This window comes from Sciurus vulgaris (assembly GCF_902686455.1).
Source record: "Sciurus vulgaris genome assembly, chromosome: 8".
In the NCBI taxonomy this organism is placed as follows: domain Eukaryota; kingdom Metazoa; phylum Chordata; class Mammalia; order Rodentia; family Sciuridae; genus Sciurus; species Sciurus vulgaris.
The window spans coordinates 91,724,686-91,741,805 of NC_136468.1; the positions used below are offsets into that span (position 1 = coordinate 91,724,686).

The 17,120-nt window shown below is 43.6% G+C and overlaps 1 protein-coding gene across 1 annotated transcript in view; it reads left to right on the plus strand.

Annotated features, from left to right (window-relative positions):
• The window catches only part of MINDY4 (MINDY lysine 48 deubiquitinase 4), a 112,191-nt gene that overhangs the window by 4,538 nt on the left and 90,533 nt on the right, over positions 1 to 17,120 (plus strand). The window contains exons 2-5 of the mRNA XM_079152351.1: positions 1,665 to 1,784; positions 5,899 to 6,134; positions 9,746 to 9,992; positions 15,132 to 15,559. Coding sequence (XP_079008477.1) covers positions 1,665 to 1,784; positions 5,899 to 6,134; positions 9,746 to 9,992; positions 15,132 to 15,559 — 1,031 coding nt within the window. The remainder of the gene's footprint in view (positions 1 to 1,664; positions 1,785 to 5,898; positions 6,135 to 9,745; positions 9,993 to 15,131; positions 15,560 to 17,120) is intronic.

Sequence of the window (17,120 nt, forward strand, 5' to 3'; positions counted from 1 at the left end):
TATATATATATATCCCCATCCCCCACAGCATATCAGACTTGTCTTTTTCCCTGTGGAATGCAAGCTCTATGAGGGTGGGACTTTGATTTGTTCACTTCTCTGCCTCCGGTAGCTGGACTAGTTGACTGGGGTTCCTTCAACTCACAGGTGGGGAAGTCAGGAGGCAAGAGTGAGCTCATGGATGATGCTCCTATCAAAAATAGCATGCTGTGCCTTGGTGTTCACCCTCCGTGTCCTGTTTCCACAGTGGGACTTAGTGTTCATCCGGGGCCTGCTTCCCATAGGCTGTGAGATCTCGCTCCTCTGTGTCTCCTACATCTAGGACAGCCTGGCACACACCAGGTTCAGGGCAAATGTTTGTTGAGGGAATGAAGATCAGTGGCTGGATGGGAGTGGAGGCTAGTTGACCCCCGAGAGCACCCCCCGAACCCTATTCCAGTGGTTTTCAAATGTTGGTGTGTATCACAATGGGGGGGTGGTAAGTGAACCTGGATTTGGTGATTGGAACTGTTGGTGAACATAAGAGATATCCATCAGAGAGGAAGGCTCATATAGAGTGTTCTTTATTCCTCTGACCCATGGAGAGGCCATGGTGCATCCTCAGTGAGATGCAGTGGTTGCTGTGAGGCCCGCCCCTCCGGCCAGGGGATGCTCCTTCCTGATGCAGCTCGGCCACCTCTGCTCCACTGCATGCGCCCATCTTTCTGTGCCCACTTCTTAAGAGCTCCTTTTTACTTCAAGGTCATGTGTCTACCTTGTTTCCAAAATTGACCTTCTTACCTAAATTCATGGCAAGCAGTGGGATTGATCTCATTTTCCCAGCAGGTAGAGCCACTGTAAAGTTCTGGACATAAAGGCTGGGGGGAAGGTGAGGCTTGTCTAGCACTGGGGGTCCAGCAATCCATGAAGAGCAAGAGATGCCTTGACCTAGGCCAAGTCCTTTGTGAGGTATGTCCTCATCCTGCAGTCATTCAGCAGTATGGTGGCCAGCTAGGGGGCAGGCAGCAACTGCAAAGGGAGAACCCAGGCTCCTGCTGGGGACAGGGCTTCCCCTTCCAGAACCCAGGTCTCTGGGCATTCAGGGTGGGATGATGGACAGCCACTGTGCTGGTGACCAACAAAACATTTGCCCTGGCTCCCCACAGGCCTGGGTCTTAGAATCACCAGCTCACAAGCTGGGGTGGTCAGACCTGCTATGTAATTCCACTGTGTTGTCATGGGTCCCTGGACCCTCTTCCCCTCCTAACCCATCTCAGAGGTGAAGGGAGTGACTATTGGCTTTCTGTTTTTCTTTTGTTTACTTTTGAAGTTTCATATTCCATGGCCACAAATCTAGGGCCAAACTCAGGGCGCCTCAGTTGGCTGTGGGTGAGTCCGTTACCTGGATGTCACTCCTGACCTGTAAAACCGGCTTTGACTGGTGGGGACATGGTGAAGCCCAGTTGGACCCACAGGACTGCTGTAAGAAGCAGAATAATAGCTGTGAGGGTGATGTCAGGGGTAAAGGTTATATAAAAATGAATTCTTAACGTGCAATAACCTTGCAAGGCAGGCCAGATGAGGAGGATCATAACCAAGAGCAGTTGTCTTTTGTTTACCCTGCGTCAGAGAACGGAAGGTTTTGATTTAACATGGAGAACAGTGATTCAGTCTTCTTCCCTCAGGGCTTAAAGAAGACGTGTGTGATCATGGACCAGGAACGCCCACGCACTGATCTCAGCATAAACAGCAGAAATGATCTCCGCAAGGTTTTGCATCTCGAATTTCTCTACAGGGAAAACAAGGTGCGTGCTTTTTAATGCATGACGTGGGGTTCTGGAACTGAGGAGCACCTCTGGGCCTGCAGGGATGATAGGAGGCTTGGGGTACTCCTGGCCAGCCCCACCCAAAGTGGGGAGAAACAGACAAGGCCATTGCTGGCAGGGCCCATGTCCTTCTCCCTGGGCAGCCCCATGTCCCTCAGGGGCATGTGGCACTCCTGTGGTTGTTTTGTGCTCATTGGTCCTGGAGCCTGTAGCTGTGCCCAGCTTCAAGTCGTCTCCCGAGCGCCCTCCTCCCCACTTGAGGCACATGAAACTATTTTTAGCAAGACTGTACTTAATAATATAGTATTCAGCTATACCAAAATTTTCCATTCCCTGCCAGTGTAAGATTTTCCTTCCTTGGTTCTGAGTAATGCCTTCGTTTTCAGTCTACCGTGACATACAATTCAGAGAAGTGGGAGTTGGGTTCAGCTTACCCAGGTGCGTTGGAGTTGGGATAGCAAGTGGCTGGCACTTCCTTGGGTGGGAAGGGGCTTCTCCGATCCCCCAGACTCAGCCCTCGGCACCTGCTGTTACAGGCGTCCAGGGCGCCCTTCAGGTTTCTTTTGTGTGTGTCTGCTGCGTGTCTAACCAAATAGTCACGTGCTCCTTTAATCAGTATCTGCTTCCCCATGAGGCCAAGGCGAGCCACAGCCTCTCTTGGTTTACCAAGGTGTCCCTATACTTAATGTCATCATCTGATGACACAGTGAGGCATCACTTTGTATTTGTGGAATAAATGAACAAGTAGATGCAAACGTGTGCATATGAAGGGACTGAAGCTACGACTCTGTCTTAATTGCTCTTTCTGTTGGGAAGGCAGGATATACTCTTAATTCAGAGAATGGGCTTTCCAGAGTATGTTGCTTTGGGGTTGGGCATAGTCAGAATCAGAAAGAAACTTTTGATGGATCATGTAGTTCTGTATGTATCATGATTTTAAAGACAAGGCAATATGAAAGCATCTCATGCAGACGTTTAATATGCACAACAAAGAAAGGCAGTCACCCTATTGAAAGTGAAATGGGAGGTCCTGCCTTCTGGGTCTTCTGGGTCAGTCCCCCAATACCCTGCTAAGTAGTTTTTAAACCAGTGATGTAATGGGACCCCTCCTACCCCCAGGAGGAAGCTGTCGGCCACAGAAAAGTGCCCATCCAGGTCTCACAGTCACTTATGGGGTAGGGATTCTGATTCCCAATCCTATCACAGCAAAAGTGGTCAAGCTTTTTGTTGTTGTTGTTTTTTATTTGTAATGCTTTTTTCGAACAAAGTCTTAGCAGATTGGATTGTTAAAGGGGTGAGACCAAGGTTACTTCTGATACACCCAGTGGGACCTCTAAACCACTTGGAAACCATCTAAATATAAATCATGGGCCAGAGAGGAACTTAGGCCAGGTTTCCCTCACAGAGCAAAGGATGGACTTTCAGGAAAATCTATAACCCTCAACCAACTGGTCCCCAACTTACAAGTGCCTTCTGGTTGCCAAAAATTCTTGTGCTTGTCTTTTAAGAGAAAAAGGCCTTGGCAGCTGCTGGGTGAAGTCACATCAAAGGCTCAGTAAAGACATCATATTGATGGCCTTCATCCTCTGGGTCTGGGGTGACACTCACCCCTTTGTTTCTTGCATGTTCCTTTTTACTGTCCTGTAAGCCATCGTGGGGGAAGAAAACTGCTCACCCAGGCAGCAGATAACCCACGATCCTCCATCTGCTTGATTCTGAGGTAGCAGAGTACTCTGTGAATTTTAAGATGTTGCACAGCGTTGAGATTTGTTGCCCAGAAAACACAATTATTCATTTTCGGACAGTGGGATTTTTATGGAAAATCACCTTTACGTAATTTATCACAAGTATCTCTGGGATTCAAGGGATTTTTATTTCCTTTGCATATGTAGCCTCCCTAAGGTAATGTTGTTCTAAGGTACTTTATATCTTTTCATCAGACTTGTTAAGTACCCTGATTATTTGATGTAAATAGTAATCATTAGCTGTGATTCAATGAATTAGAACCTATATTTTACAGAAAAAATGTGCCTATTAGTCTGCTTATTGCATGATAATTTTGACATTCACTTAGAGCTCAAAGGTCATATGATCCTGGGAAGCCCTATAACTTAATGTTAATATTCAAGATAACTTGTTTCTTTCCCCCCATTGAGTATATAATAGATTAACATACCATGTAAGATTGAGGTTTTGAAAAATGGTGCCAACAAATTAAATCTTTCCCTCATCTCTTCATTGAAAGCTTTAGACTTTGACAAATAATCTTTTTTTTTTTTTAAATTTTGGTCTCATACTAAAATAGTGAATAAACAAATAAAACCATCCTCTGATCTTAACCGTCTGATAAATCTGCTGAGTTTGGTCCTAGTCTATCGGCTATGGGTCTGAGATTTCTGCGGCACGGATCATAGGAACAGACGGGAAGGACCTGACCTGCTCTGGGGGCCCTCTCTGCTCCAGGTCTCTGTCAGATGGCTCCCCGCTCTGATCGCTCACTCGGATTGCACAACCACTGGCCCCTTGTCTGGCCACCGCTCCGCAGAGCCTGGGTGGTTCCAGGTTCATGGGGTGGAGAGTGAGGCATGGCAGCTGCTGAGGTCGTCCTGTGGATTGTTGGCTATGTCTGTCTAAATTACTTGGGGGAATTTTAGAAGAAATCAGGGCTCTGATCCTTGCTATCTTTGGCTTAGTTAGTCTCAGTGTGAAATGAGAATCTATATTTTCAAGAAACTTTCAAAGAGAATATTTAGTGCAGATCAGGCTGGAAAATACTGACATCATTTATTTCCAAAAGCTATTACTAGAAGTTTCATTTATTTATTTATTTTAGGGTTGGGGTGTAAACTGAGTCAATTCTGACTGCCTCTCTATGCTTTTCATATTAACCTTCTGTTCCAATTGTCTCTGTATTTGCTGATGTTCAGAGCTAAAGGTGGAGGGTACATACTAAGAAATATTCAGGCCCCAAGTGCTTATGAATCTGTAGAGTTAGTGTTCCCTACAGATTGAGATTTTTTAAATCAAAGAATATATATATTTTCTTCTTTTTACATTTTTTATTTGTTCTTTTTAGTTATACATGGCAGTGAAATATATTTTGACACATCATATGTGTGGAGTATAACTTCCCATTCTTGTGGTTGTACATGATGTGGAGTTACACTGGTCATGTATTCCTATATGAGCATAGGAAAGTTATGCTCAATTCATTGTATGCGCTTTCTGATTCCCATCTCCCTCCCTTCCCTCCAACTGCCCCCTCCACTCCCCACCCCCACCTGCCTGTTGTGAATCAGCATCCATATATCAGAGAGAACATTCAGCCTTCGTTATTTTGGGATTGGCTTATTTTACTTAGCATGGTAGTCTCCTTGTACCTGCAAATGCCATAATTTCATTCTTCCTTATGACTGAGTAATATCCCATTGTGTATGTGTATCATATTTTCTTTTATCCATTTATCTGTTGAAGGGCATCTAGGTTGGTACCATAGCTTAGTTATTGGGAATTGAGCTGCTATAAACATTGATGTGGCTGCATCACTACAGTATACTGATTTCACGTCCTTTGGGTATATGTTGAGGAGTGGGATAACTGGGTCAAATGGTGGTTCCATTTCAAGTTTTCTGAGGAATATCCATACTGCTTTCCAAAATGGTTGCTCCAATTTGCAGTCCCAACAGCAATATATGAGTGTACCATTTTCCCCGCATCCTCGCCAACATTTATTGTTACTTGTAAAACATTATTTTTTAAGTAAGTTTATTCCTAGGAGAAAAATACCAAGAGATTTGCTTGAGTATTCCGCTATTCATATCACACTTTATTATGACTGTTCATTGAATTGCCAGACCCATGCATTGGAAGTTAGTTTTTCTGGAGTAGGAATTTTGTCTTCATCTCTGCATCCCTGCCCACCTCAGTGCCTGGCATGTGTTATAGGCAGCCAGCACATGTTTTCTGAAAGCGTGAATGAGTGAGTGTGGAGTTGATAGGCTTATTTCAAAGAACTGGAATAGCTGGTTTTCCGCCCTTCCTTCTCCTGAAGCTGTTCACATAATTAATGTTTCTTTTCCTCTCCCAATGATAGGCAAAAGAAAATCATCTAAAAACAAACCTTGAACTCATGACCAGATATTTTCTGGATCACTCTGGAAATACAGATAACAATTTAACTCAAGAAACTCCAATCCCTGCACTCTCTGTTCCAAAGAAAATTAACAAATTGCCATTGAGATGCTCAGAGACCAAACTGGTAAATATATATGACCTTTCAGATGAAGACACAGGATGGAGAGCATCATTGACAGAAACAGGCAAAGCCAGGTATCTCTTCCCATTTACTCTGTGTATTAGTTTCCTATTGCTGCTATAACAAATCATTGCATACTTAGAGGGTATATTGGTAAGGGTGGACCAAGAGCATATAGATACTCCTCAATTTGCAATGGAATTACATCCTGATAAACCTGTTGTAGTTTAAAAAATCCTGTCAAAAATGCAGTTAATTCACCTAACCTACAGGACATCATAACTTAGAAACACGGCACATTGTAGAGTGTTGGTTGCTTCCTCTTGTGATTGATTGTGAGGCCGACTGGGAGTTGAAACTCACTGCCACTTTCTACCTTTGAGAGAGAATTGTACTTCATATTAGTAGCAAAGATCAAAATGCAAAAGTTGAAGCATGGTTTCTACTTGATGTGTATCATTTTCATACCATTATAAAATTGAAAACTTGTAAGTAGAACCATTATAGGCTGGGGACTATCTATCTATCTATCTATCTATCTATCTATCTATCTATCTATCTATCTATCTATCTATCTATCTATTGATCTATCTGTCTATCTATCTATCTATCTATCTATCTATCTATCTATTGATCTATCTGTCTATCTATCTATCTATCTATCTATCTATCTATCTATCTATCTATCTATCTATCTATTGATCTATCTATCTATCTATCTATTGATCTATCTATCTATCTATTGATCTATCTGTCTATCTATCTATCTATCTATCTATCTATCTATCTATCTATCTATTCAAAAAGAGCTTTATTTTAAGGAGCTGGCTTATGCAATTGTAGGGCAAATCTATAATCTGCAGGACAGACCTGAAGGTTGGGAACTCCGAGGGGGTTTCTCTGTTACAATCTTGAGAATTCCTTCTTTGGTAAACCCCCAATTCTGCTTTTCAGGTCTTTAAAGAATAGAGCAAAGCCCACCCACATCATTGAGAATAATCTGCTCTACTCGAAGTCAGCAGGTTGAGAATGATAATCACATTTACAAAACACCTTCAGAGCAACATCTACACATATTTGACTCAACACCCGAGCACCACAGCCTGGCCACCTTGAAGTAAAATTTAACCACCTCAGGGCACAACGCCATGGGAACTATTCCCTCATGGTGCTTTAACTCAGGAGTTAAAGTCAGTCTCACTGGGCGAAAGGCAGGGTACCGGTGGGGCCAGCTCCCTCTGGAGACTCTGAAGGAAATTCCATTGCCTGTCCTTTCTCAGCTTCTGGAGGCCAGCCTTGTTCCTTGGCCCATGGTCCCTTCTTCCACCTTAAAGCATGCCACACAGACCTCCGCTTGCACTGTTACAGCCCCTGACTTCACCACTGACTTTAATGTTCCCATCTCCTTCCAAGAAGGACTCTAGCAATGACACTGGGACCACCAGCTAATTCAGGGTGATCTCCCCATCTTAAGTTCCTTAATATTGCTGCAGTATGTCACCTGACCTGGTAAAAGGACACACAGACACACACATACATAATTATATGGTCCCTTTCACCATGTCAGATGACAGATTAATAGATTCCAGAGAGTAGGATGGAGACACCTTTGGAATACATCATTATTTAGTTTCTCAAACTCTGTTTCAATTATCTCTGTGATGGGACCCTGCTATTTCTTCTAGAGGCTAAGAGAATGGATCACTTTGGGATGAAGAACACTTATGCTTCAAAATGCCTAACTTAAATTCTGTGATTCCTTGGGTTCAGGTGCTTACTTTGTTTGATTTTTTTAAACACAGGGGATAGTATTGTAAAAGGCACTTAAACACTGTAGAATTCAGGGGAATCTGAAAGATAAGGTCTCTTGGAAGGAAACTCTGTGAACTAGAGAACAGTTACACTAACTTCAACCCTCATACCCTGCATGCAGTCACCAATAGTGGGATTAACCTACAACTGTCATACACAGCATGGTCTGACTTCTAGGATGGGTCTTCCAATTGGCAGGAAAGCATTTTCTTTCCTAAGGAAAGCTGAATCTCAGGGCATGGGTGGCAGGCTGCTAAAGGACAGGGATCATCAAAAACAACTCAGTCAAGGCTTCAGATGTGAAAGGTCCTGAGGGTGGAATGAAGAAAGTGACCTCTCCTTCAAAGGCATTTATTCAGCTAGGAAATTAAATATTTCTGATAACCGTATCAGGAAAAAAAAAAAAAAAAAAAAAAAAAAAAAAAAAAAAAAAAAGCAGCAACAAAATGGTTGGAAAGCAGTTGAAGTTCCTGAGTTCATCTAGTTTTTACACCTGGGTGTTCTCCTTCATTCCTTCTTCCCTGCCATTTTCTTTGAGCTCTGTCAGCAGCTCTTTTTCCCTAGTGATGTTGGACACTTTGCCCCCTTCCTGCCCTGTGGCAAGGGTCTCAGTTCACAATCCCTTCCCCTTTCCCTGCATAACTCCTGTGGGCTCTGCCTTGGTCTCTAGGCCTCTGGTCTTCTCTGTGAATCAGTCCTTGAACTGAAGTGGTAAAATGTTTTTAACAAAACAAGTGCCGCCAGGCCACTCCCCACAGCTTTTAGGAGAAAACCCCAACTCCTTAGGATAGTTTGTAAAACCCCACCCATGACCAGCCCCACTGCTCACCTGAGCATGTCCTGCAAGCTGGGGCCTGGGGCTCTCTCTTGGGGTCTCCTACTTACTCCATCTCTTGACTCAGGAGCACCCTTTCCTGGAAGCCCTTCTGCATTTCACCAGGTGGGCTCCAGTCTCTTCTGCTTGCCATGCCCCCGAGACAGCATGCATGACTATGGCTATCATGTGTGACCCAGGGCTTGACATAGAGTCGGTATTAGTACCTGTCCCTGCCAGTATAGAAAATAGGCGAGCCTGCCAGGAGATCGCTGGCTCCAGAGCCATCCCAGGTGAGGTTCCTCTTTACCTGGGTCTCTTGCTTTGTCTTTGGGTTCTTTATCTCTTGTTCTTTCTCACTTCCTGTTTGCTATTACTGTCACCTTTTTTTTTTTCTTTTTTCTTTTTTTTTTTTTGTAGTTGTAGATGGACACAATGTCTTTATTTTATTTGCTATGTTTATGTGGTGCTAAGGATTAAACCCAGTGCCTCACACATGCTAGGCAAGCACTCTGTGACTGAGCTACAGCCCCAGCCCTGTCACCTTCTTTTGCTCTCTCTCTCTCACATACAAACACACACACACACACACCACATACACACCATACATACACACATACAAGTTCCCTCTCTCTCTCTCTCAAGAAAAGAAGCCATAGGCACACCTGCCCAACCTTCCCTTAATAGTTGATAAATGCCAAATTCACCACAAGCTTTCTCAGTCCCCTCAGAGGACTGCAGTGGGGCTGTATCACAGGCCTCTGGTTTCCTTCTATCACACAGGCCCAGAAGACCAGGGATGCCCTTTAGCAGTAAGGCCTTGAGGGTTCCTATCATGGATCATCATCTCTGGTTTTATTTGTTTGATTGCTGGTCTTATTTTGTAAGCTGAACTTGCTCTGATACCAAAGTATTTCCTGTTCTTCACCTTTCACGATAAAGCTAGGAATCAGCATCTATTTATGAATGGGCTTGCTCCAGTGACTGTTGAATGTGGATTTTATTGTTGTGAACGATTCCTCCTGGAGAGTCTGTTTTCATGGAAATGTTCCTTTGCAGACACAAAAATCTTGATGGGGATGTACTTGGTAATTTTGTATCATCTAAAAGGACCTCACACAAAAGTAAGCCTGTGAACGTGGTCCCAGGTGAAAACCCTGCTTTGGTGTCTGCGTGGGAGAGGATGGACAAGCTTCACTCTTCAGAAACTTCCATGGACGTGAAGAAGACAGGAGAGAAGACCAGGCCAAAGTCCGGTCTGATTGTCCGAGGCATGATGGCTGGTCCCATTGCCAGTTCCACACAGGTGGGGCTTTTTCTCTTGTTGTTATCATGGGGAGCAAGAACTGGGCCTAAGGTACTGCCTGGGCTTATTAGGGCAGCAAAGGGGGCATCTGTGAGCGGGAAGAGAAGAATACCTGCCTCTGTTCTCTCCCTGCCGCTATGGTCAGTGACCCATGGATTCTTGGGCAGGCTTCATCTCCTTCCCCTCCCTCAGTTTACCTATCTTTTCAATAGGCTGGGCAGCCCAATTTTCTATTTCTTTATGGAGTGAAAACATACAATCCCAATTCCATTTTTGTAATCCAGGAGTGGGGGGAACCTATCCAAGTCCAAAGAATATTTTCTTTAAAAAGATGATAGCTAAAAGGGAATATAGACCCCAGTCCATATACTCTCAGTTGTTCTGACCTTATTTTTTTCCTCTTTTAAAAAATTCTAAAAATTAGCATGATTATTTTATAATCTCTTTGAAGGAAGGACTGTGTATGTTCTCATCAGACAGGGAGACTACACCGAATGAGAGAGCATATTGTAAAAGGAATTTGCAAAACATTAAGTAACAGGAAAGCAAAGCAACAGCAAACAGCAGCCTCCAGGTAGATCATCAGTCTTGTCAGAAAGCTGGAGCAGATGGAAAGAGCTCCATGGCCTGAGCCCTGCCCGTTCACTCACCTGTGTGTGTGGGTATGGCTGGACATACTATTTAGGATGAGGACAGAAAGAAGCAGGCCCTCTCTCTGCCTCTGCCTTGATCCCGTGGGATCTTTCATCAAGGTTTTTATTTCTCCTGGCCTTGGTCTCTTGTCAGGCAGGTGTCTGAGGCCCCCTCAGACTCCGGGATTTCAGTAATCCTAGGATCATGCATTTGGGTGTCCAGATCAAGGGAGAGAGTTTGCTTTCCTCTGTGGGGTTCAGGCCACACCTTGATGTCACGTGCCATCCTAGGTGACTTGTTGAAGAGAGAGATTCATAAAGTGCTCTGTGTCCAGAGCAAAGGGACTAGGAGGGTGAAGAGTTTGGAGAAAACTGTAAGATGGAGATGCTTAATCTTGTGAAGAGAAGTCTCACTGGCAGAATGGAAGAGATTTCTTCAAATATGGAGGCAGGAATAGTCTCCTGCCTAGACCCAGGATGGCATATATGTGACTTTTGGACTAAGTCTCTGTGGCGCTGTGCCTATGGCAGGTATTACTAGTTGACTTCAGTTCTCTCTCTCTCTGATCAACCATGGATGAGACTTCAGGACCTCCTTGGTATCTTGAGATAGTTGCTATCAACACATGGACTAGAGGTTTATCTTTGTTGAACCTTATTGTCCTTCTTGGGTTTAGTCCATAAGCCTCCTGAGAGCAGGGGACTCCATCACAGTTGCATGGAGCACTAGTTGTGTGCTTGCTGGTCTTTGTGGAATTGAGTGGTATAGACTGGCCTGGTGGCTCCAGAGAACACAGCTGGCCCTGTGGGTCTGAGGGTCTCTCTGTTAGCTGGAGTTGCTCATCAGTGGATCAGGTTGTTTTGGAAGGGACTAGACTAATTGTGTGAAGGGCAAGCTTTTAGTTCCTTTGCTGGGGACATGGAGATGGGAACAGGTCTGGTTGAGAGTTTAGACCATGGCATTAGTTCTGGGACTTTCCAGCCTCAGCATCTCTTAAATATTCTTAGAATTACTGAAGAACCCAAGAGCTTTTGTTTATATGGATTGTGTCTATTGACATTTACTATTAGAAAGTAACACTGAGAAATTAAAAATGTTTACTTATTAAATCATTAAAACAACAGTAGTGAATGTATTATATTTAACACAATATATCTTTTAATGAAAAACTGATATTTTCCAAAAATGAAAAATAATTATTGAGATGAGTAACATTGTTTTACACTTTTTTTTCACAAATCTCTTTAATGTCTGGCTTATAGAACACAGTTCAAGCCTCATTTTTGCTTCTGTATCTTTGTCTGTTACAAAGAAGTGTTTTAGTTGAAGTATATGAAGAAAAATTGGCCCCAGAGAAACTGTCTGAAAAGGGAAAAATGTTTTAATAGCCTTTTCAGAAAACTAGGGGATTTTTCTTTGATATTACCCTAAAACTATACAAACTGTAGTTTCTTTCCTATTGAAGGGTGGGGTACAGGAACAATTTACTGCTGAGCTACATCCCTAGCCCAGTTTTTAAACTTTTTTTTGAGTATTTTGAGACAGGACCTTTCTAAGTTGCTGAACCTGGCCTTAAACTTGAGATCCTCTTGCCTAAGCCTCCTGATATGCTGGGATTATAGGTGTACATCACTGTGCCCAGACAAACTATAGTTTTTTAATATGGAATTGTAAACCATATCAATGAACTTTTTATACTGTATCAATTTCCATTGGTCTGTCCTGCACTTTGAATCTTTTGCCCCTGCATGATTCATTCAGGAACATGATGCATTAGTCATTTGGAAAATATTGGTTACTGAGTTATACGGATCTTCCAAATGTGGACATATGTCATTATAGAAAAAAAAATCACATTTGATATCACCATCCAACTCGTGAAGAGTTTTAAGTGTTGTGAAGCCCTCCAGCTCACAGTGGCTGATACAAGTTTTCCAAAATGCCAGTTTGTACCTGGCAGCTTATATTTTATCACTGACTACAATGCACCATTTGTTTGCCTTGATGTGACGGGCTCAATTTATTTTTCAAGACACGCCTGCCAAATACCCAAGTCTGAATCACCAGTCTGTCAGTGATTCCGTGAAAATCAGCAAGTTCGCTCACACTTTAGATGACACCCAAGCATTGACCACCATCCTTCATACTTGGCAGAACATGGAGGCAGAGCTCCCATTTTGTCACATGGAATGTGGAAAAGGCATGTGTCATTCTGTCTAGATTGAATAAAGTCAATAATATTTATGTTTCAGCATGGGTGTTCTTAAGTGAAATTAGCATTTCGTTCATCCATTTTTATTGCAAGCAGGTGGCAGGGAAGAATACCTTGAACATTAGTGAAATTTGGTGGTGCTGCCTTGATTCTTGCTCAGGACCAGCAGTTTTCCTCATTACTGCTTCGCATGCAAAGTCAACACCCTGAAAAAGGCCAAAATAGTATTGTCTCAGTCATTTTTCTGTTGCTCTAACAAAATACATAATGCTCGGTAATTTATAAAGAAAAAAGGTTCATCTGTTTAGCTCACAGTTTTGGAGACTGGGAGTCCAAGATCCAGCACAGGCCTATCTGCTTGGGCCTTCTGGCTGTATCATGACAAGGCACGTGGCATTGAGACAGGAGCACAGGTGGGGGAAGCAGGCTGCAATCATGGTAGAGGGATTTAGAGGAGGGGCCAGGCTCCCTTACAACAATTAATTCTTGCAGGAACTAATCCAGTTCCACGAGACCTGCACCCATCCCTTACGAGGGTGGTGGCTCTGTGCCCTCATTACCTTCTCCCACCACCTCAACACGACCACACTGGGGACCAAGCTGCCAGCACAGGAACCTTTGGGGGACACACTGAAACCATAGACAAATCACAGTAATTACTATGAAGGGGTCGGTAGATACCACTTTGAGGACCAGTGGACCAGATGGTCACCAAGGCCCTGTCCCACCTTGGCATCCTAGCCAGTCAGCGTTGTGCAGTTGAGATGCCCTCGTAACTGTGAGGTGAGGGAGGTGACTGGACCCACCATACTGCCTGGTGTTTCTGCAAACTTCTCCTTTTGGTAATTGTTCTGGAAGGTGGGGTTTTCTCCTGGGGTCTCTGAATCCTGTGAAGGACATGGAAGGATGGGTTTCTGTTGAGTTTCCCCAGATTTCCTGGAAGGTGTTTCATACTTTGGCTATATTTATTGGTTGCTCAAGAGAACAGAGCCAAAGTGTGCCAGGTATTTCATCATTTTTTACTCCTACATCAGCTCTGCACTTAGGGGTAAAATAAAAGGCCAGAAGTTTGAGTCTCCTTGGGAATGGTGACTAATGTCTCACTCTGTGCAGGGGAGGATGCTCCAGGCAGCTTTTGGAGCAGGTTTATAGTGTCTGGTAATTTCCACTAGGTCAGAATGCTACAAAATTAGCTCTCCTTATTCCAGCCCAGGCTGCCATTTGGCCCTGAATTATTTCTGGAAATGCCACGAGGTCCTAAAATCTAAATCAAGGAAAAGCCCCGTAGGTTTATATTTATCTCTATCCACCCAATGGTTCATGATAGCAGTTCCCATTTCCTCAGTTAATCATCCATAGGGAAGCAAGGACAGTTCAGCTGACTCTGTTGGAATTTCTTCATTTCAAAAACTAAGCATATCTTGAGTGCTTGTAAGGTATTGACCATTGAGCTGAGAGCTCCATGCACACCAGAGAGGAGGGAAGAATGGCCTGTGCCACTCCTGAGCTCCTGTCAGGGCTTGTTGACACCAGATGGAAATGGGGTAAATGAGGGAGCAGTGAACTCTTGTTGACTGTGGTGATGTATGGGGCTCCATGCTAGAGCCTCATTTCATCTGTACCACGATCTCACAGGAGGTAAGTACCGCTGGCCCCACTTCCCTCACCCAAAGCTTGTGGGCCTGCTGCATCTTGAGATTTTCAAGACTTCTTTGATTTTGGCAAGGAAGCTCCATGCCTGGACCACAACCACCTAATGCTGGTAGCTGGATTTGCAGTAGTATCCCATAAGCAAGTACACAAGTCTTTCTGTAGCTGAGCTTATGAGTCACACTTAAAAAAGACTAGAAGCAACCTCACAACTGTTGAAAAGCATTTGCCACAGGATTCCAAAAGGAACTTTCATTTTCCAAGGTTTTGGGATTTAGAAATGTCAGGTGGTATACTGAGGACTGGTTATGTTACAGGTGAGAATAGGGGGGACAGAGAAGTTCATTAACTGCCACAGGTGACCCAGTAGGTAGTTGGGCATGCAGGAATTAGAAACTAGAGTGGCAGCTTTCTCTGTCCCCCAACCTGTCCCCATAAGGGATGTGGAGGAGGTCTAGGTGCTCTGGGTTTATGCAAGTGGGGTGGGTCAGGCTGGGCGTCATGGCAGGAGTGGGGTCCAAAAGATAGGTAGGATTTTAAGAGAAGGAGTTGGTATGGGAATAGCCATTCCTGGGGGAGGGACCATCATGGGCAAATGGTCCTTTAGAAGGGAACCCTAAGTGCTTCTATCCTTCCTGCCTCAGGATCCTTTACGGAAACGCTCTCTGAGGCGATCCCCGGCCTCCAGCAGCAAGACCCATTCCCAGGAGGAAGAGAGTGGGAAGGTGCCTGAGCTCTGCACCCTCACCCCAACCTGTGCAGCCCCACAGAACAACACAGCTTCCAGCAATGGCTCAGTCTCCAGGAGCCCCCAGGGTCCACCGAGCGAACTGTCTGCGGAAAAGCACAAGGCCACTCCCAGCAGCCCTCCCCAGCCTCCCCACACAGGACTGTTCCAGCAGGACAGGGCCAGGCCAAGAGGTTCTTCAGAGGACAGCCCAGCAGTGGACGGCCCCACGGAGGAGGAGAGGTCACCCACGAAGTTGTACCTGCCTGGTGGGTATTCCAGGGTGACCCAGGAGAGGCTGGAAAGAGCCTTCAAGCGGCAGAGCAGCCAGCCCCCGCTTCTCAGGTGAGCACGCCATGCAAAGGTGATGCCTTTTCAAGGAGAAGTGCCACATCTCACGTGTCACCCAGCCTCTGATGGCTTCCAGGGGCTCCTCTTATCCTTGCCAGCCTATGGAGTAGGCAGGGCAGGGTTGATTGCAGTCAACCAGGAAGGGAATGGAGTCCAGAGGTTGCACATCTGGGAAACCTCAGGGCAGGGGTGGTCTCCATGGTCCTTCTCACCTCTTCCCAGAGCAGAAGAGCCTTCAGCAGATGGTGCCCAAATGTGCAGTGACCCACTGTCCTGGGTGAGAGATGTTGCTTGTGTTTCTAGACACAGCCATGAATCATATCCTATCAGGCTTCTTTCAGGCTTTATTTTTATTGCTTTTGTCCTATTCATTTTTATTTTTTCACAACAGTCTGCATAATTCCTACATTGATTGATTTTTTTAAAGGCAATCTCATACTCCTGGAATAAACCCCACTTGGTTATGATGATCTCTTCCTTTATCATTGGGTTTGATTTATTCATATACTTCATAGGGTTTTTGTGCACAAGTTCAGGAAGGAAATTGGCTGACAGATTTCTCCCCTGCCTCTGGGATTCTGGCACAGAATTACATGGGCAGTGGTCGCTGCTTTTCTATTCTCTTGAAGAGTTAGTGTAAAGTTCCTTTTACTGCTTCCTTCAATACCAAAGAGGACTTCTGCAAGGTTTTACATAATGTATTCAAGTGAACGTTTCTAATTTTTCTATTTCTTATTGTGTCAGTTTGGGCAAGTTATATTTTTTCAAGGAATTTAACAATTTTATCTATATTTTAAAATTATTGGTGTAAAATTATGTAATTGTAATATGTTCTTATCACTTTAAAGTATATAAGCTCCACAGGGATGTGTTTCATTTCTGACATGTGTAATTTGTGTTCTCTCCCTCTTTCCCTTGACTAATCTTACCTAGGAGTTTATAACTTGTATAATGTTTTCAAAGAACCACCTTTTGCTTTATGTGTTTGTTTTCTATTCCATTGATTTTGGCCGTTTTAAAATATTATCTCCTTCATTCTACATTCTTTGAGCTTAATTTGTTATTATTTTCTAGTTTATTGTTTTGGATCTTTAATAACTGATTCTCAACTTTCTTCTTTCCTAATATATTTTAAGGCTACAAATTTCCCTCTATCTAATGCTTTGTATACAGAGCCCACAAGTTAATATGTTATATATTTATGTAATTTAGCTAAAATATGTCCTCATTCCCATTGTGATTTCTTCTTTGAACCAGGGATTATTTTTATATATATATATATATGTTGATTAACTCTAAACATTAGTGGGTATTTTTCTGGTCACCTTTTTGTATTTTATTTCTAGCTTGTTTCTACTCTGGAGCTATATATGTATTCTTTACCATTTCAGTTCTTTGATATATCTGTTGAGATTTCCTTGTGGAACAGTCTATATTTATATCCTATTTCAAAAGCACTGTGTACTTAAGTTTTTAATCTGGTGTGCTTTTAAACATTTTAGTTGGAATAGTTATTACGATTACATTTTTCTTTTGCTTGAAGAACTCTCTTTAG